The sequence below is a fragment of the Xenia sp. Carnegie-2017 genome, unplaced genomic scaffold, assembly GCF_021976095.1.
Source record: "Xenia sp. Carnegie-2017 unplaced genomic scaffold, XeniaSp_v1 HiC_scaffold_19, whole genome shotgun sequence".
In the NCBI taxonomy this organism is placed as follows: domain Eukaryota; kingdom Metazoa; phylum Cnidaria; class Anthozoa; order Malacalcyonacea; family Xeniidae; genus Xenia; species Xenia sp. Carnegie-2017.
Window position 1 is genome coordinate 4,986,016 of NW_025813481.1, and position 19,351 is coordinate 5,005,366.

Consider the following 19,351-nt stretch of genomic DNA (forward strand, 5'->3'; position numbering starts at 1 on the left):
TAAGGTTAGAAATTACTTTTTTAATTAAATTTTTAGCGCCATTGTTGTCCTTTGCGAAATATTCCCCTTATAATGCTGTGTTTAATCATGCGCATGTTTGTGTACTTTCATATCGCCAGCAACAAATCCAAGTTAACATCAAATCGTTGAGAATGGTACGTCGTTTTCTGAAAACTACTGAAAATTGAATCATATTATCTATAAATTAGGTGAGGATTTATGTTTCAACAATTTTATTGCATGTAAATCAAGAAAATAATCCCTAACTTTGTTTTGATTGTTTACCATGGTTACAATCACGTTTTACATTTAGTGTAAAATTCTATACAACAAAGTGTCTCTTTGTCTCTCGCGGTCGTAGAAACATATTCTTTTGAATGTAGGTCGCATTTCATTGCACATTTCGATGCATGTCTTTAAATTTACCTTAAATTACTTATTTAAATTGCAGTTGTTAATGACATTTGAACATTGTCCTGTTTCATTGTTTAACCAGCAGGTTTTCAATGCTTAGAGTCATATTATCAAAACTACATTGAATCGTACATAATCTTCTGGGTTGTTGAAGTTTGACCATCAATATAAAATATCCCAGGTCAGTAACTATAAATGACTGAATATTAATATCTCAGTATCTCTTGTAATAAAGCCCTCAAAGAGGGCTTTCAAATATGGCTTAATTAAAGTTTTCATGCAATCAAGTGCTTAGAACATCTACAAAGTTTCTTTGATTTAATATCTCTTTGCTGAATTCTCATATCTTTTCATTTATGTGATTTACTGCGTATAAGAACGTAGTAATTTCATTTTCGTTTTAAACAAAAGTGATCTCAACTGCGTCACAAACGTGAATAAAATGTAGGATAATTTACAGAATTCTGGAGCACTTCGTTGATGTTCTTGATTTTTACTTTTGTAAGATTTATGATGGTCACGTTTGAATTATACAGAAATTAAAATTATGACTTGTTGCGAATATGTTTAAATAAAATAGCTCAAAATACTTAGAAGATATGGAGCATGTAGAAATTTACATAAAACATTATGAAATATTCCACAACCTAGCTTACTTCCATCTTTTCGTTTATTATAAATGTTCAAGAGGTTTTCAATTCTGCTGGTTATTTAAATCAATTCCTATAACTATGAGTAGCGTTTTGTTTAAATTTATAACATTTGTAGTTTCTACACGAGATTCTCCACTAAAACCAACAACACGTCATTAAGTTATATAAGCTGTGTCGTAACATGAATTCTAGCATACTTTCGCGGGATTTTCTTACAAACTCATTTTATTAGTTTGTCAGAAGTATTTGATCATTACTTTTGTGAAAAGGTGACTTTATTCAATAGTTGGCCTCATGATAGCAATGATCTCATTATAATATGCGTAACTAGGCCATTAGTAAAGAATGCACATCTGCTAAACCTTTACTTCTTCATTTTGAATAATGATTAGCTCAAACTTATATATTTCTCTAAGTTGTTGACAATGCAAATAAATAAAAAAACATTATGACAAGCGTATAGCTTCTTTATCGAAAGTTTATTTACTAAAAATGCCGAATATTTAAATTATAAACCTAACATATTGGAGTTTGTGTAATTGTAAAACATACTTGAATTATCGAGTGTCAGAAGAATTTATTCTTATCAACTCAAGTAAAACCTTTCACACGACACTGGTTTTTAAGTTCGTTGTTTTTGCTGATTTGGCAATTGTAAATTTATTCATGTGCAATGCTTGCAAGTAGTTTAAAACACCTGTCTTATGTCTAAATTGGCAATGTTTTGAAGCAATCTTTTGGCTAGCCATGCATGTATAAAGATGCGTTTGTTGAAACAAAATTGTTTATAATCTGGATAAATTTCTTTTCGGGAGAGACTGCTTTTTTCATTCGAAGTTGTTAATATGTTTGTTTACGATTGAATCGCACAAACCAAGTCAGCCGCTTGTCTTCCATTTGCTACGTACGTATATACGTATAAACTCTTTATCCTTACAGCCTGTAACTCACACATCAACGCGCAGGAGGAAAATAATAGTAACAGAATGTTTTTGAAAGCTGACTTGATGAATATTACGTTGATTGTAATTAAAGACAAATTTTATTTACTTTACTTTTGTTGTGGACATTTTACATCAATCTGATTTTTTTCAACTTATCTATTGTTGATGCATAAAAGGATGCTGGATTTTATAAAAACTTTAAATACGTGAAATGATAAAGCTTTCCAAGATAGTTATCATTTTTATGTTTATGTTAGAGATTGTCTTTAAAATTCGCCGATCTCGAAGAAAAATTATTCATGAATTATTTTGGGCCAATTAAATGTTGCCCTGTACCACATTTCGTGTTTTAAACATGTCTACTTTATAGCTTGTCGTATACCATCTATCTATCTATGTCATTAATTTGTGAGTTTTTTGGATTCCAAGAATTGTTTTCCATACGATATTTCCTGTCCTTAAATGGCTACAATTTTATATGCTGGACATTCTGTTTCACTGATTATTATGTATTTGTATTATGTTCTTTGCAAAATTTATACATAGCGTTTTTAAAGATGTTTTATATGAAAGTGGAGACATAAGAAACATTCGTCAGTCGAGACATAATATTCGCATATTTTGTATAATTTTAGCATATTTGTTACCTATAATTAATATGTTCTAATAAATATCCCAAGCGTATAATGAATACTAATAGGATAAGACATCGAAGTAATGAATGACTGTTGTTCCATAACTTATCTTTTTACTTTTTTGTCATCTTTGTTATCTTTGCTTATTTCATATTCATAGTTCCTCCTTTCAGGTTTAAAATCAAATCCGTTGTATTTTGTCCACGCTACCTCAAATGAATTATTTAATTAATATTTTGCGCAATGCACATCTTCTATTTCATTTATCAACTTGCTGAACGTTGATAAAAAGGTCAAGAGCGAATTCTGGCCTCATTAAATTGCACATTTTTATGACGATATTTAATATTTTCTACCTGCGAACACCACAAAACATACCTTAAGGAATTTGAACAATGTCTCGTGTGTCTTCATTTATATTTCTTTACATTGTAGTCGGTTTTATCCTGTCGTCATGAAAGAATCTCGTATTTACGCAACGATATGTTTCGTTTTGTTGGCATTAGTAACTGTATCTGCAGGTAAACATTAAATATTTTTACGTTATACGTTTTATTTCTATGTGAAATTCTCTTTGCTTCTCAATGTGGCATGTCGCCAGTTAAATTTGCAAAATTTGATTCTTGTTCATTCCAAATTACTTACATATATAATCACATGGAATGATGAACGATGTCTAAAGACGTGTTTATCTCTCAGTTCATAGATTTTCAGTTAGATTGTCCCGTTTTTAGTGAAGAAATACAATCATTTCTTTCCACTCAGCTCGATGTGAAAGATACGATAGCATATTATTTCTTTTGATTTTTTTATTGCAACAACGGACTATTACAACTTTTCCTTTACTTTCCTATTTCTTGTTGTAATTTCTATTTTTACGTCATAATTTTAATGTTTGATGACTTGTGTGTATCACTTAGACTCCCTATGTACACTATGGATATCCTCATGTGTACTCTATGTATCCATTTGTGTATTAATTAAACCTTTACATACATCATGTGAAGTCTTTATGTATACACTACGTAAAACTTCATGTTAACTGTGTCAACTTTTCTTTTTCTTTAGAGTCATTACCCAGCGAGCCTTATCTTGTTTATTCTAACATCACCAACCTACATATTATTGATCTAAAAACCTGGCGGAGCATAAATATACTTGGTGGACTGGACCGAGTTGTACCTCTTGGAGAAGATACTAAAAACCAACACATCTACTATGGTGAGAGTGTTTTGGGAAAAATTTATCGAGCGAATTATAACGGCAGCAGTCAGGAATTGATTATGGAGAACGTCAAAAATATCGAAGGATTAGCGATAGATTGGATCGGACGAAAAATTTATTTGACAACTTATTTGTCGGAGACCATCGACGTAGCGACTCTTGACGGCAAGTTCCGAAAGGTCTTAGTTAATACTGGACTTCAATATCCTCGTGGCATAACAGTTGATCCAATTGCAGGGTAACGGAATTTTTTTAAATCATGTTGAGAACATTGTTTTTGTTTTTGCAAAATGCTTATTTTTTGAAAGTATTTCATTTTTCAACACAATTTAACTGACTTCTAATGCTATCTTATTCTAAAATTTTAGCTTTCTTTTCTGGACTGACTGGGGGGTAAATGCAATGGTTGAACGATGTGATTTGGACGGATCCAATCGAGTTATTTTAGTTAGCACCAACATCACATGGCCCAACGGCATCACCGTTGATCTCAACACAAGACGAGTTTACTGGATTGATGCTTGGCTCGACACAATTAGTTCTGTGGATTACGACGGCATGAACAGAAAACTGATCTTTGAAAATACTGGATTGTCCATCTCTAATCTCCATGGTTTTGATTTGGACATAACAGAAGACTCAATCTACTTCACAGATTGGCAGTTAAACTTGATCATTGGAGTAAATGTCAGCACTGGTGTTATTTTCAAAAATATTTCAGTTCCAACATCTGTATCCATCAAAGGTTCAATGGGACTTCGAATTATTGATAGATCTAAGCAGCCAGACGGTTAGCTCTTATTGTTTTTCTTTCCAAACTGTCTCTCTGAGGATATAATGATAATTTATTTCTTGTGCTTTGTATCAAGTGTTTTTACGGGGGGTGTTTCTGGTGCTTCATGTCAAGTGAATTTACGGGGGTGTTTCTGGTGCTTCATGTCAAGTGAATTTACGGGGGCGTTTCTTGTGCTTCATTTCAAGTGTTTTTTACGGGGGGTGTTTCTTGTGCTTCATTTCAAGTGTTTTTACGGGGGTGTTTCTTGTGCTTCATTTCTAGTGTTTTTTCGGGGGGTGATGTTGTGTTATTTACGTTTATAGGTCTCAGCAATTGCAGTCAAAATAATGGTGGTTGTGAACAATTGTGTTTTCATAAAATTCCATCGAATATTTCGTGCGCATGTCAACTGGGTATGAAGTTGGCTGATGATTTCAAATCATGTAAAGATGCATTTGCAGAAGGTAGGAGCCCATAAATCTTCATCAACTCAAAACTATTTACCTTCTAACGAAATTTTTTTTTAAGAGTTTGTGATGTTTGCGGATTTAAACGCTCAGAAAATTTACCAGATGCAACTGGATAGTGTTAACGTAAAGCCCATTGCGATACCTTTTGAGAAAAACACAAAAATTTCTCGACCTGTGGCGTTAGAATATGATCGAATTGATGACCGTGTTTACTGGAGCGATGTAGCATTGCTAACGATTTCAAGAGCATTCAGAAATGGGACTGGGTTCGAAGTAATTTTCGACAATGTTGGTATTGTAGATGGTCTGACTATAGACATGACTGCTAGACAGTTATACTGGACTAGTGAAAGCAAAAACACTCTGGAAACAGCTAGACTCGATGGTTCATTTAGAAAAACGTTGGTGAAGTGGTATTTGTACAAACCACGTGATGTTATTGTTGATGCCATTTCCGGGTAAGTTTGTTAAACAGTATCTTCTTGCGTCTTGAATGAAAATATTTTTAGAGTTTAGCAGTAGAATGTTTCAAGCTGTGATTATTGTTCATTCTACTAGATATATGTACTGGACAGACTGGGGAAAGTTTCCAAGAATTGAACGGGCTTACATGACTGGCGAGAAACGTATGGATCTTGTAAATACAAGGTTACGTTGGCCCAATGGTCTAACATTAGATACTGTATATAATAAACTGTACTGGGTCGACGCTTATGAGGATAACGTTGAAGTGATTAATCTTATAACGCTGAAGAGAAAGGTCATTTTGAACAAGAAAGTTATAATCTGTAAGTGGAAATTACTTTCTATTTACTTGCAATCTATTTTAAGTGAAAATTTCAATTTTTCATTAAATACAAATTTATTCATGTAGTTGGATATTTGTTTCGTGCAGCCAGCGAGGCACAGCATCCATTTGGTCTCACGCGTCTTCATGATAAGATCTATTGGAGCGACTGGACGACGCGTTCCATATATCGTGCCGATGTAAATACAGCAGCAAATATCGTCAAAATGGCTGGTAATCTTGGGAGACCTATGGATATCCACGCGTACTCCGTATTATTAAAACGTCGTAAGTGATTTGACGTTTACAAAGAGTCCGTGAAAATAATTGTAAACTTAACAGGTCTTTGTTGTTATCATAGGGCAAAAATTCTTTTACACATTCTCGTTTCCAAACTCTGGCAGCAACTTTAATTGTTTTTCAAACAAGGCCTGTCCACAGATAGACGAACCGCCATCCTGCCCTGTAGGCTACACTCATGTGCGAGAAAATGCTACTTGCGGGTTGAACTGTCGTGATATAGTTGGATACACATATCGATGTCCATGTAATGACTGGATGTCTTGTGCAGTTAGAGAAAGATATCTTTTTGGATGTAGATTTGGTTATTACAGTAGTTTTAGAGTACGGGAATGTGTACAAGGTAAATATAAATGTCTTTTATACATTGCTCACTTCACTCTGCTAACGACTGTTCATACTTATGTTTAGATATCAGACCTGGTCGCTGTCCTGTGCTTAGTAACCCGAGCCTTGGATCTCATCAGCCGTGTACAAATGATGAAGAATGCCCGGGTATTGAGAAATGTTGCGCTTCAAATTGCACAAAACCTCTTACATTTGGTGAGTGGAAGAAAAAAAGAGATATGTTGTGTAAATAATGATGTTTTACACTGTATAATATCATATTTACTCAGCGAAATTTTTATGCCTAGTGAATGCATTTTAAATTATGTAGATTCTCACGCATGCGCTATCAACAACGGAGGATGTGATGAGCTTTGTTTTGGTGTACCTGGGGGACACAAGTGTGGTTGCAAAGAAGGATATTATTATAATGAAACAATGGCAAATTGTTCAGTGAATCTACGACCAAATGTTGAACCACCACCACCTCCTTATGGAGGTATGTAACGTTGATGTTGCAATTTTATCAAAGGCGTTCTTTAATATTTTCTTTCAAAACAATTTCATTGAATCTTGTAGGTTGTATTCCTCATCCTGCACCAATAAATGGATCTATTTCATGTGACGGTGATGATGTCTTTGTGCAACAATACCGAAGATGTAGATTTACTTGCAATCCTGGCTATCTTTTAATTGGTTACAAATACGATACCTGCTTTAATGGTAGTTGGTTAAGGTCACCACGCAGCTGTGTTGGTGAGATTATACTTTAGAATTCATCGTTATTTTTAATATTCATAGTTTGAAGATGTGAAAAATATGTGCTTTGTAAAAGAATTGTTGACAGCGTGTGCCTAACGTGTGTTTTTGTGATTTTAAAGTTGATAGAAGGCCCATTTTTTCTCACTGTCCTAATTCCACCGTAATTCCAACTGACGCTGGCCAAAGCTACGCGACTTTTGTTTGGGATGTTCCAACTGCCACTGATAGGAGTGGTAAAAATATTTCAGTTGTTGTATGGCCCAGTGTTTACAATTCTCCTGTCAGACTTGCCATTGGTTTGCATGCTATCGAAGTGACGGCAACAAGTGATGGTGAACGTAGATTTTGTTCCTTTAATGTCACTGTTCAAGGTTTGTGATTGAGAGACATGCTAAACTACAGTTTACATTATTTTGAAATATTAAATACAAAACAGCTTATCGAAATCTATAATATCTATTCACGTTGTTAAAAATGATATAATTAAGTTGTTTGCACTTCTTCCAGACATTTGTATGTAATATCTATTTATGTGCCATTACTTCATGTAGGAACATTATACTTACATTGTCATACAGTACAGCGTGGTTTTCTAATTTGTTAGATGTGGAACCTCCAAGTTTTATATGTCCAGACAATATTACCTTGTACACAAGAAATGTTGCTGGCGTTCGTCTACCTTCGGATTTTAAACTTCCCAAAGCAACAGACAACGCGAAGCCTCCACGCGTGTCGAGATTTGGATTTCCCTCCGACTCGTTGTTTCGCGTTGGAACGACAATGGTAAAATATGTTGCTTATGATGACGCTGGACTCAATGCAACTTGTCAATTTAATGTTGTTGTTCGTTGTAAGTAAAAATTTCCTTGAACTTTCTATGAAATATTCATGATTTTTAGTTTTTTTTTGGGTTAATAAAACACATTCCTCTAAGAGAGGCTAACATTAGATGCTCTTAGTGATAGAAATATTGCTATTACTAAGGCAGGATTCAAATCTTTGGCAAATGATATTTTTTTCTTTTCGCGTTGATCATTTGATCTTATTTTTGATCTTTTCGATTAATTGGACGTTTTTCAGCTCTATGCAAGGACACATGTGGATATGGAGGAGTGTGCAGGATAGTCGGTACACAAGAGAAATGCGAGTGTGACAACTTCACGTGTGGTGGTGTCCAAGAACTTTGTGGATCTAATGGTGCTTCCTATTTATTTGAATGTCGTTTACTTGAGAAACAATGTGAACAACAAAAAAAGATAAACGTTATCAAAAGTGGATCTTGTGGTAAGTTGTTGTCATTCTGATCTAGTCATGTTTATCGTCATCTTCACTTTTTACTATCATTAAATTGATATTTTCTTTATCATTTGAGGTTGTGGTACGCTTGACGTGAGCACGCCTGATTTTATAACCACCAGTGACATTTCATGTACTGTGGATAAAGATAACTTGGTCACGTGTAACATCACGTGTCTTGATAATGATTACCAATCTGCAATTCCTGACTTCCTAATGCTGAAATGTTACAACAGTAAATGGTTGAGGAGTAACAAAGTTGGAAAGTTCGTTGAACTCGCTAATCGCAATTCACCTCCAAAATGTTACAGTAAGTTTTAACGTTGTTTGTTTATTTCCATTGATTTTTAATTGGGTCAATAGTCAGTAAGAAAAAATTTATGACACAAGTAAATTTATAACTTCAATAGTGTACTGTACTTCCCCCTTTCCCAATGAAAGTTAATGTCATGAAAGCTGCTTTAAATCAAACCAGAAACGACATTCCACTGGGAAAATTTAATTATAAAATGAATAATTTTTAGAAAAAACTCCGAAGTTCCCTCAGTCGCCTTTCTGTGTTGTTGGTTCAGTTTTGTTGCCGTCCCAAGTTTGTGGTAAGTGTTTATGCTGATTTTATGCAAAAAATTTCTTTATTGAAAACACGAGCTTAACCGCTACGAGCATGTCTTGATTTTGTTTTGCTTATATTTTATGATTTTCCTTCAGTCCCCTGTCCACCTGGAAGTTATCACAATGAGACCAGCGGCTCATGTAAAGCTTGTGAGCCTGGAACATACCAAGATGATCAAGGACGGACGTCATGTAAAAAATGCAAACTTCCACAGATGTCAACAACGACAGGAGCAGAAAGTTGCTATTTTTATTATGGTATGAAAACTTGTTGATGTTAGAATGAAATGTTCACAGTTATACAGATACATTACGTACTCTAAATATACTAATGTTTTGATACACTATTTACTATTTGTCCTTTGCATTTTGAACAGGGGAGGATGTTGTGGAAATGAAGATTGCTAAAGACTCAAATGACGTATGTGATGAACTCGCTGATATATATAAACACTGGATAACGCAACCTAATTCTGGTTCCTAGAAAATTTTGAAGCCAATTTTGTCAGTGGCGACCATATTGGACTGTCCACTTCTAGTATATATTTTATAATGAATTTTTCTTGGAAAATGCATCTTTGTTATTTTCTCTTTCCAAAATCATGCCAAATCTTTTATTATGATATTTTAACAACGGGAGAAGATTTCTGTGTGAAATTTAGCGAACTTGAATTTTCGCCCAAAACCGTTCTATTACAGTCTTGTCATCATAATAATTATTTATTATCCCAAGAGTGAAACAAATGATCCGAAATAAATGCGATAGTAGCAGTTTGTTATATAAAACGTACATAAAAACTAAAAAAGTGGACAGTCCAATATGGCCGCAACACGGCTTCAAGTCAAGCACTATACTGCGTGGTCCAGTTTTAAACACATCAGTGGATGAACTAACTATCTTGTTAATGTGAAACGTTTTAAATATTAAATTAAGTTAATTATTTATTTTCATTGTTTAGTGGACAAAAGAGAAAATTAAGGCTGAAATTGCCAGAGCTTTAACTGAAGTTTGCAAAACCCAAAAAAATTGCTTTGGTTCAAAAAGGTTTGTTATATGTGACATCTTTATGTTTGTCTAGCAATAGACATCAGAGTTAAAGATAAATATATCTTTTATATTTTCAACACATGTTTCATATGATGTGTTATATTTTACTTTGACTTGTTTATTTTACTGCTTAACTAAAAATATTTCACATTATAGACGTCGACGTCGAAGCAATGAAAATGTTGAATTCAGAGCAGAAAACATAATTGTTATCAATCTTGACACAAGTGATGACGACATAGATGTTGAATTTCTTGTTGTTGATCCTTCATCGTCATCACCAGTACCTGATAAAGCATTTTCCCCAAATAAAACGAAAGATCTTGTTGAAAATATACAAAACGACAAAGTATCTTTTACGGTTATAAATGTTAAAATTGTAAATAAAGGTAAAAGAAATTGTTAAGTTTAGTTTGTGTTTTCTCCAATAATATTTACGTTTATTAATTTATAGATGACTCAAGATCATCGACAACATCGTCCACAACATCATCGACTACGTCATCGACAACATCATCGACAACATCATCGACAACATCACCGACAACCTTATCCACAACATCATCGACAACATCACCGACAACCTTATCCACAACATCATCGACAACCTTATCCACAACATCATCGACAACATCACCGACAACTTTATCCACAACATCATCGACAACATCACCGACAACCTTATCCACAACATCATCGACAACATCATTGACAACATCACCGACAACCTTATCCACAACATCATCGACAACGTCATCGACAACATCATCGACAAAATCAAAAACTGCTTCGTCTTCAAAAGTTCCTATCATTGTTGGTGTTGTTGTAGGAGTTTTATGTATTATTTTGATCAGTGTTGGTGTTTTTATCTGGAAGAAACGTTGCAAAACAAAGACGTAATATTATTTTGTTTCTCATAAATTCATTTCCTTACTTTTAATCAATGTTCACGGTTTCCTTTTTCCTTTAATAATAAACTTGATTCGTACCATCTAAACATATTTAATTTATCTTCATAGTAAGATTCCTTCTGTGCGTTTTACGAACGCTGTCTATGTTAATGCACCCAATATCCAACCTTCCGCCTCGTCGTCCAACCATTTATACGAGACAAGCCAAGATATAGTGCAAGGCGTACGACTTGGCTTCGTCAATGAAAGTGAGTTCTTCACGAAAAAATTTTTCTCGTTTTAATTTTTTTATAAAATAAAAAATTTAATTTTTTATTGACGATTGCTAATTTTTTTGTAGCTTATCGTGAAGGAAATAATCAAAATCCTCCTCCTCCATATTATGAATCGCCATCGAGTTTATCTTCCAATATGTATGAAGTTCCCAATGGAGAACCAGGATCATTGCCTTTTAAACCTTCCAAAGTTGTTCCCAACGAAGAACCAGGACCGTTGCCTGTAAAAGAAAATCTTTCGTATGATGCTGTTGTTGATATTTCGTCTTCAAATGATGTCAAAAAGTCTCTAAAAGCTGACGAGTCTGTTAAATTCTTTCACAAACGTTCTTCATCCGATGTTGACGACCCTTCTGAGTCTAAAGTCGCGTTAAGGTAGGTGAAGTCATACAACCTGCTGAGTTTTACCTCTAGTTTTTTCAACTTTTACAAAATTCTACATAAAGCAAAAGAAGTAACAATTCGTCCTACACTTTTTTGATGTATAAGAGTTTTGTGAAAGTGAGTTTTATAATTTTCATAAAGATTTAAAGTAAAATTATCACATAATGACATAAATGACAAATCATTCTATGTAAAACGTGTTAAAGTGTACTGTAAGAAATAAATTGTACATCTATATTTAAGATTGGAACCTCCTCCAACATTGAGTAGAAACAAGTCGACCACTTCATATCTACCCAACGTTCCAATAAAGAATGATGACAAGCTTGACAATGAAGCAAATAAACCGGACGACCAAATTGTGAGTGACGTCACAAAAGAAGAAAGTGAAACTTAAAGTGGTCACGTGATTACGTATCCTTACAACGTGATTGGTTAATCTTGCTACTCCTATCATTATGTTGCATTCGTATTTTATGAACTTTTTTATGCGTGTGTTTAAATTAATCATAATTTTAGTAATTTGACCAGAATGAGTCATAAAATAAAACAGCAATTTTAGTAGATTTTAATTCCTTTACTATTTCATTTGATTCATTTAATTTAGACTTGTATGTTTCCTACTTATGATTGTAAAACGCTGTGTCCTTCACAATGTTTGACCATCACCGTCAAAAACGGACCAAAATTCAACTTTAACTGTTGCAATTTTTAACCGTTTCATTTTATTTCTAGTAAATGAAATTTAAAAATTTGCAAGGCAAAGTTGCATTGCTATTGTTGATAACATCGAATAAAAAATTGTAATTATCACTAAACTTGAAAGACAAGTGCAGTTAAGAATAAATCGAGTATGTAATGACGTAATTGACGTGTTGTGTATTACTTTAGTTCCCAGGCTTCCCCGTTTTAAAATGGCGGAGGAGGAAGAAGTAGACGTGCTTGGTTTAAGATCTCGTCTCCGCGATGAATTTGGTTTTGTTAATATACAAAAGCAACATTTACAGAAAGAATATAACAGCACGAATATGAAATGATCAACTAACAACTTATTAAATTAGACGGGCGAATCTGCAGTGAACGATAGCATGGTTGTATATATGATGTTAAGAAAAGGCGAACATATAATTTGCATAGCAAGTCACTACAATTAGTATACAATTGCCTCGGCAACTTATTATACATTCGAGATTTATGAATAACGCTGTACACATTTCATTACGTAGTAAAAACCTGCAGCTTGATTACGACTGTTTCAACTATAACTAAAAAACGAGTATTGATTGTGCGAGATTACCATCGTGAAACTTATAGAGTTCATACACATTTACTAAACAGAAAAATTTATGCACAGAATATTTGACTGATTTCGAAAGATTGCAGTTTTGAGCCCACCACGTTCCACCGTCATTCTCACAATACATACTTCACGGTAAAAAGTGTCTCCCATGGTGTTAGCTAATAATTTATTCTTTTAAATTAAGGTCTCGTTTCATTGCACATTACATTCCATGGCTTTGAAATTTATGCATTATTATGTGGCAGTTTTTGGTAACTTTTCATTCTTTACACAGCAGGTCTTCGGTGTCTGGATAGAAGTGGCTACATCGGATCATATATCATCTTCTGGATTGCTGAAGTTTTGACCAACCGTATAAAATATCCCAGGTCGGTAACTATAAGTGACTGAATAGTGACAACTTTGTAATAAAGCCGTCATTGATGGCTTTCAATACTTCTATGTAGCTTAAAATAATGTTTTGATGCAAATCATGCCATATACGTGTATACGTAGGCGATGGTTATAAAGTTGCCTTGATTATCCAAAAAATTCTTTTATTCGTTATCTCTTTACTGAATTTTTATTGCTTTTCTTGTTGTATTTCACTGCATAAGAATGTAATGATTCTTTCATTTTCATTTTCATTTTCATTTTACTGGGTCACGAACGCAACATCAAATATTGAATATCTTTCCGTATTTTAAAAATTTCGCTTTTTTGCCATTGGATAAGAGTTCAAGCTTTATCATTACAGTCTGTGACTCGGACATCAACTCGCATGAGAACGAGTCAACGAAATAATAGTAGCTTACAGTATATTTTATTAAAAGGATGCCATATTTCAACCTTGACTTGATGATTAAATTGTAGTTTATATAAAATAACATATATTACTTTGAAGAACATTCGTCATTCGAGACATAAAATTCCCATATTTTTCGTATAAGATTTACATGTTTCTTTCGTACATTAATTTTGGTATAAATTATTCCTTGCGCTTAAAGAAGGACTTTGTACAAAATTCCTCGAATAAATAAATCATTCAATATTTTGCGCAATCCATGTCTAGTGACTTGGCCAGTCTGAAAGTTTGGTCATGCCTTGTAAATATATCTATGTTTTCACTCATTGTAAAAACTATAGATTTTCAGGGTAATTCATTATTATAATGATCTCAAACATACATAACATGACCAAATGATTACGACCTGGCTACAGAACTGTCGACGTCTTATTTCATTTTATCAGCTTGTTGAACGGTCAAGAGAGAATTATGGCTTTATAAATTAAACGTTTTCATGACTGATTTTTTTATGTTTTCAACTTACGTGTTCAGCCTTTTAATTAAACAATGTCTCGCGTGTCTTTATTTACATTTCTTTACATTGTAGTCGGTTTTATCCTGTCGTCATGAAAGAAACTCGTATTTACGTAGCGATATATTTCGTTTTGTTTTCCTTAGTTGTTGCATTTCAAGGTAAATATTAAATATTTTTTTCGTCATTTCTTCCTGAGGGATGTCGTGTCAGCTATTCGCTAAATTCTACTGTAAATCTAATTCTTGCCTAAAATCACAGTGAAACTTAGTTGTCATCGGTTGATAGATTTTTACATCCTCCTGTTTTAGTGAAGAATGCGCTCTGTTCTTTTGCTTCAGCTCAATGAAAAGATATTGATATAACTTCTTTTTTGTTTATCATTGCATGCAACGAAGTTTGTTGTTTTATTTGTTTTTTATATGAAGTCGGTTAAGATGTGTTTTTACATTTACGTTTTTTATAACACAACTATGGCAATAACATCAATCAATGGTGAACAAATATAAAAATATTGCGTTTATTTTTCTCATAGTTAATTAATCTATTTATTTTTTAGATAACAACACAACACCAGTAACCAATGGTAAAAAAAAGCTTTAAACTTCTTGATCTTCATAAGTTGAATACATTAACGCTACTGACCATTTTATTTATTTAAACATTTTAGTTACAGCAAAGGCGACAACAACGTTGCATCTAAGTATGCTTCCAGATTATGAAACTATTGTTTCTTTTTTGTCATAGTATTTTAATCTATTTATTTACTTTTAGATAACACAACATCATCAACTAATGGTAAAAAAATTTATACTTTCGATCTTTATGAGTTGAATGATTTCACCACTGACCATCTCATTTAAATATTAATGTTTATCAGTTACAGCAACGACGCCAACAACGATGCATCAAAGTATGTTTCCAGATTGTAGAACTGTAACTTTCAGTTTTTTCTCATAGTATTTTAATCTATTTATTAAATTTTAGATAACACAACATCATCAACTAATGGTAAACAAATTTAAACTTTCGATCTTTATGAGTTGAATGATTTCACCACTGACCATCTCATTTAAATATTAATGTTTATCAGTTACAGCAACGACGCCAACAACGATGCATCAAAGTATGTTTCCAGAATGTAGAACTGTAACTTTCAGTTTTTTTCTCATAGTATTTTAATCTATTTATTAAATTTTAGATAGCACGAAGTCATCCACAACAATGACACCAACTACTGGTATATAAAGTGCTAATCTATAATCTTGAGGAAATTCTTGCTTTATTTTGCTCAAAAGTCATGCAAGAAAGGCAAATAAGTTTGAAATAGATAGAGTTTAAAATAGATAGAGAATAAACAAAGCTTTAAACTTCTTGATCTTTATAAGTTGAATAGATTAACGCTACCGACCATTTTATTTAAACATTTTAGTTACAGCAAAGGCGACAACAACGATGCATCAAAGAATGCTTCCAGATTATGAAATTATTGTTTCTTTTTTGTCATAGTATTTTAATCTATTTATTTACTTTTAGATAACACAACATCATCAACTAATGGTAAAAAAATTTATACTTTCGATCTTTATAAGTTGAATGATTTCACCACTGACCATCTCATTTAAATATTAATGTTTATCAGTTACAGCAACGACGCCAACAACGATGCATCAAAGTATGTTTCCAGATTGTAGAACTGTAACTTTCAGTTTTTTTCTCATAGTATTTTAATCTATTTATTAAATTTTAGATAGCACGAAGTCATCCACGACAATGACACCAACTACTGGTATATAAAGTGCTAATCTATAATCTTGAGGAAATTCTTGCTTTATTTTGCTCAAAAGTCATGCAAGAAAGGCAAATAAGTTTGAAATAGATAGAGCTTTGTTATACGTATAGATTTTTAGTTTTTATTGTAAATTTCTAAGGTTATTTGTACATTTCTCTTAGACAAACTAACATTAGTTGATTATGATGATAGAAACATTGTTGTTAAGACATGATTAAAATCTTTCGCAAAGGATATTTGTGGCTGTTTGTGACTTCATTAAGTTAAAATTTATTGGACATTTTTTCAGCTCAATGCAATGGTACATGTGGATATGAAGGAGTGTGCAGGATAGTCGGTACACAAGAGAAATGCGAGTGTGACAACTTCACGTGTGGTGGAGTCCAAGAAGTTTGTGGATCTAATGGTGCTTCCTACTTAAGGAAATGTAATTTACTGGAGAAACAATGTGAACAACAAAAAAAGATAAACGTTATCAAAAGTGGATCTTGTGGTAAGTTGTTTTAATTCTGAATTAAAAACTTATGTTAATAACTTGACATTCTTCACTTCTTACTATCATTAAAGTGATATTTTCTTTATCATTTGAGGTTGTGCTACACTTGACGTGAGCACGCCTGATTTTATCACCACCAGTGACATTTCATGTACTGTGGATAAAGATAACTTAGTCACGTGTTACATCACGTGTCTTGATAATAATCACCAATCTGCAATTCCTGAGTTCTTAATGCTAAAATGTTACAACAGTAAATGGTTGAGGAGTAACAAAGTTGGAAAATTTGTTGAACTTGCTAATCCCAATTCACCTCCACAATGTTACAGTAAGTTTTAACGCTGTTTGTATGTTTCTATTGTCATGGGATTTTTAATTGGGTCAATAGTCAGTAAGACAAAATAGATGAATACAATTAAATTTATAACTTCAATAGTGTACTGTACTTCCCCCTTTCCCCATAAAAGCTAATGTCGTGGAAGCTGCTTTAAATCAAACCAGAAACGACATTGCACAGGGAAAATTTAATTATAAAATGAATATAAATAATTTTTAGAAAAAACTCCGAAGCTCTCTCAGTCGCCTTTCTGTGTTGTTGGTTCAGTTTTGTTGCCGTCCCAAGTTTGTGGTAAGTGTTGATGTTGATTTTATGCAAAAAATTTCTTTATTGAAAACACGAGCTTAACAGCTAGGACGTGTCTTGATTTTGTTTTGCTTATACTTTATGATTTTCTTTCAGTCCCCTGTCCACCTGGAAGTTATCACAATGAAACCAGCAGCTCATGTAAAGCTTGTGAGCCTGGAACATACCAAGATGAACAAGGACGGGCGTCGTGTAAAAGATGCAAACTTCCACAGATGTCAACAACGACAGGAGCAGAAAGTTGCTATTTTTATTATGGTATGAAAATTTGTTGATTCTCACAGATATACTGACATTACCTATTCAAATTTACTAAAATTTTATCATACTATTTGCTCATTGCAACAGGTTATGATATTGTGGAAATGAAGATTGCTAAAGACTTAAATGACGTATGTGATGAACCAACCATTTCGTTAATCTGAAACGTTTTAAATATTGAATTGAGTGAATTCGTCAATTTCATTGTTTTAGTGGACAAAAGAGACGCTTCAGACTGAAATTGCTAAAGCTTTAACGGAAGTTTGCCAAACCCAGAAAAATTGCTTTGGTTCAAAAAGGTTTGTTATATGTGACATCTTTGTGTTTGTCTTGCAATAGATATCAGAGTTAAAGATAAATATATCTTTTTTGTATATTTTCAACGCATGTTTCATGAGATATGTTATGTTATATTTTACTTTGATTTATTTATCGACCTTGAAAAATTATCTATAGACGTCGACGTCGAAGCAATTCTGAATTCAGAGCAGAAAACATAATTGTTATCAATGTTGACACAAGTGATGACGACATAGATGTTGAATTTCTTGTTGTTGATCCTTCATCGTCATCACCAGTACCAGATAAAGCATTTTCACCAAAGAAAACTAAAGATCTTATTGAAAATATAGAAAAAGACAAAGTATCTTTTACGCTCCTTAGTGTAAAAATTGTGAATAAAGGTAAAAAGTTTTTTAGTTTAGTTTTTGTCCTTTCGTCTATTCTTCAATAATATTTCAATTTATTAATTCGTAGAAAGTACAAGATCTTCATCAAGCTCTTCGTCTTCAAAAGTTCCTATCATTGTTGGTGTTGTTCTAGCAATTTTATTTATTGTTTTGATCATTTTGGGTGTTTTGCTGTGGAAGAAACGTTGCAAAGCAAGGAAGTAATGTGTTTTTTCTCTTTGAAAAATTCATTTCCTTACTTTTAATCAACATTCTTGGTGTCCTTTTTCATTTAACAATCAAACTTGATTCGTACCATCTAACCATATTTAAAATTTATCTTTATAGTGATGTTCAACATACGCGTTTCGGGAACGACGATGTCAGTATAAGCAGTGCTCCAAAATTCAGGTTGAACATTTTTTCCAAACAGGCAAAAGAAAAAAATACAGACAACGAAAATGTTGAGTCGTCATAGAGTGACGTCACAGAAAGACAAAAATGAAGCCTAAAGTGGTCACGTGATTACGTATCCTTAGAACGTGATTAATTTTTATATTACACGTACTTTCATTACTTCATGTTGTTCTGCACTTGTATTTTATGAATTTGCTTACAACAAGTAAACTAATCATAATTTTAAACGTTTAATAATGAGCATGTCAGAAAATAAAACATTGCACCTTAGTTAGTTTTAATTCTTTTTCAACTTTAAAAATGCTAATTTTTAACCGCTTCATTTTGTTTCTGATGAATGAGATTAAAAAAATTTGCAAAGCAGGAGTAAAAATTCGAATTAATGACGTAATGACATGTCGTGTGTTAATTTAGTTCCCAGACTTCGCCGTTTTAAAATGGCGGAGGAGGAAAAAGTAGACGTGTTTAGTATAAAAACCATGACCAGCCGACAATTTAAAGAAGTATAATGTAAAACAAATTCCGAAGAAGCAAGACATCTTGAGATTGCAAAATATGAATCAAAACAAGACGAAAAATTTTCGACTTTATTTCAAAGTCATCCTCAGACAGAATGATATTTAAAACCATACATACACATATATATTTACAACGCATGA

The 19,351-nt window shown here is 33.0% G+C and overlaps 2 protein-coding genes across 5 annotated transcripts; both read left to right on the plus strand.

Annotated features, from left to right (window-relative positions):
• The first annotated feature begins 119 nt into the window (after nt 1-119).
• LOC124439101 lies at nt 120-12,684 on the plus strand. 4 transcript variants are annotated; one of them, XM_046989317.1, is made up of 26 exons: nt 120-209; nt 500-595; nt 3,082-3,167; nt 3,715-4,108; nt 4,239-4,660; nt 4,969-5,109; nt 5,174-5,573; nt 5,674-5,903; nt 5,990-6,190; nt 6,264-6,545; nt 6,614-6,745; nt 6,861-7,028; nt 7,109-7,285; nt 7,411-7,662; nt 7,896-8,141; nt 8,372-8,575; nt 8,664-8,897; nt 9,112-9,183; nt 9,296-9,457; nt 9,577-9,620; nt 10,159-10,244; nt 10,404-10,636; nt 10,702-11,143; nt 11,267-11,406; nt 11,499-11,808; nt 12,061-12,684. In XM_046989317.1, the coding sequence occupies exons 3-26, from the start codon at nt 3,101-3,103 to the stop codon at nt 12,212-12,214; spliced, it is 5,193 nt and encodes a 1,730-aa protein (XP_046845273.1). In that variant the 5' UTR covers nt 120-209; nt 500-595; nt 3,082-3,100; the 3' UTR covers nt 12,215-12,684. The 4 variants fall into 4 exon arrangements, with proteins under 4 accessions (XP_046845273.1, XP_046845272.1, XP_046845274.1 ...); XM_046989316.1 differs by having other exon boundaries at nt 138-209; nt 497-595; XM_046989318.1 differs by lacking the exon at nt 120-209 and having other exon boundaries at nt 406-595; nt 11,499-11,602; nt 11,651-11,808.
• A 639-nt stretch (nt 12,685-13,323) lies between these two features.
• Nucleotides 13,324-19,055, plus strand: LOC124439107. Its single transcript, XM_046989329.1, has 21 exons — nt 13,324-13,485; nt 14,491-14,576; nt 14,975-15,001; nt 15,086-15,118; nt 15,190-15,213; nt 15,296-15,328; nt 15,403-15,426; nt 15,509-15,541; nt 15,617-15,655; nt 15,952-15,975; nt 16,058-16,090; nt 16,166-16,204; nt 16,497-16,700; nt 16,798-17,031; nt 17,260-17,331; nt 17,443-17,604; nt 17,695-17,738; nt 17,821-17,906; nt 18,064-18,290; nt 18,364-18,496; nt 18,624-19,055. Exons 2-21 carry the CDS (start codon nt 14,510-14,512, stop codon nt 18,751-18,753), a joined length of 1,668 nt encoding a protein of 555 aa, XP_046845285.1. The 5' UTR covers nt 13,324-13,485; nt 14,491-14,509; the 3' UTR covers nt 18,754-19,055.
• The last annotated feature ends 296 nt before the right edge of the window (nt 19,056-19,351 follow it).

Bases quoted from the DNA above. Each gene is read 5' to 3' on its own strand.
- LOC124439101 (XM_046989317.1), top strand. From the start codon at position 3,101: ATGAAAGAATCTCGTATTTACGCAACGATATGTTTCGTTTTGTTGGCA. The intron at 8,898-9,111 runs GTAAGTTTTAAC...AATAATTTTTAG, and splicing joins TTCACCTCCAAAATGTTACA to AAAAAACTCCGAAGTTCCCT. The intron at 11,407-11,498 runs GTGAGTTCTTCA...ATTTTTTTGTAG, and splicing joins ACTTGGCTTCGTCAATGAAA to CTTATCGTGAAGGAAATAAT.
- LOC124439107 (XM_046989329.1), top strand. From the start codon at position 14,510: ATGAAAGAAACTCGTATTTACGTAGCGATATATTTCGTTTTGTTTTCC. The intron at 15,542-15,616 runs GTATGTTTCCAG...ATTAAATTTTAG, and splicing joins GCCAACAACGATGCATCAAA to ATAGCACGAAGTCATCCACA. The intron at 16,205-16,496 runs GTATATAAAGTG...ACATTTTTTCAG, and splicing joins GACAATGACACCAACTACTG to CTCAATGCAATGGTACATGT.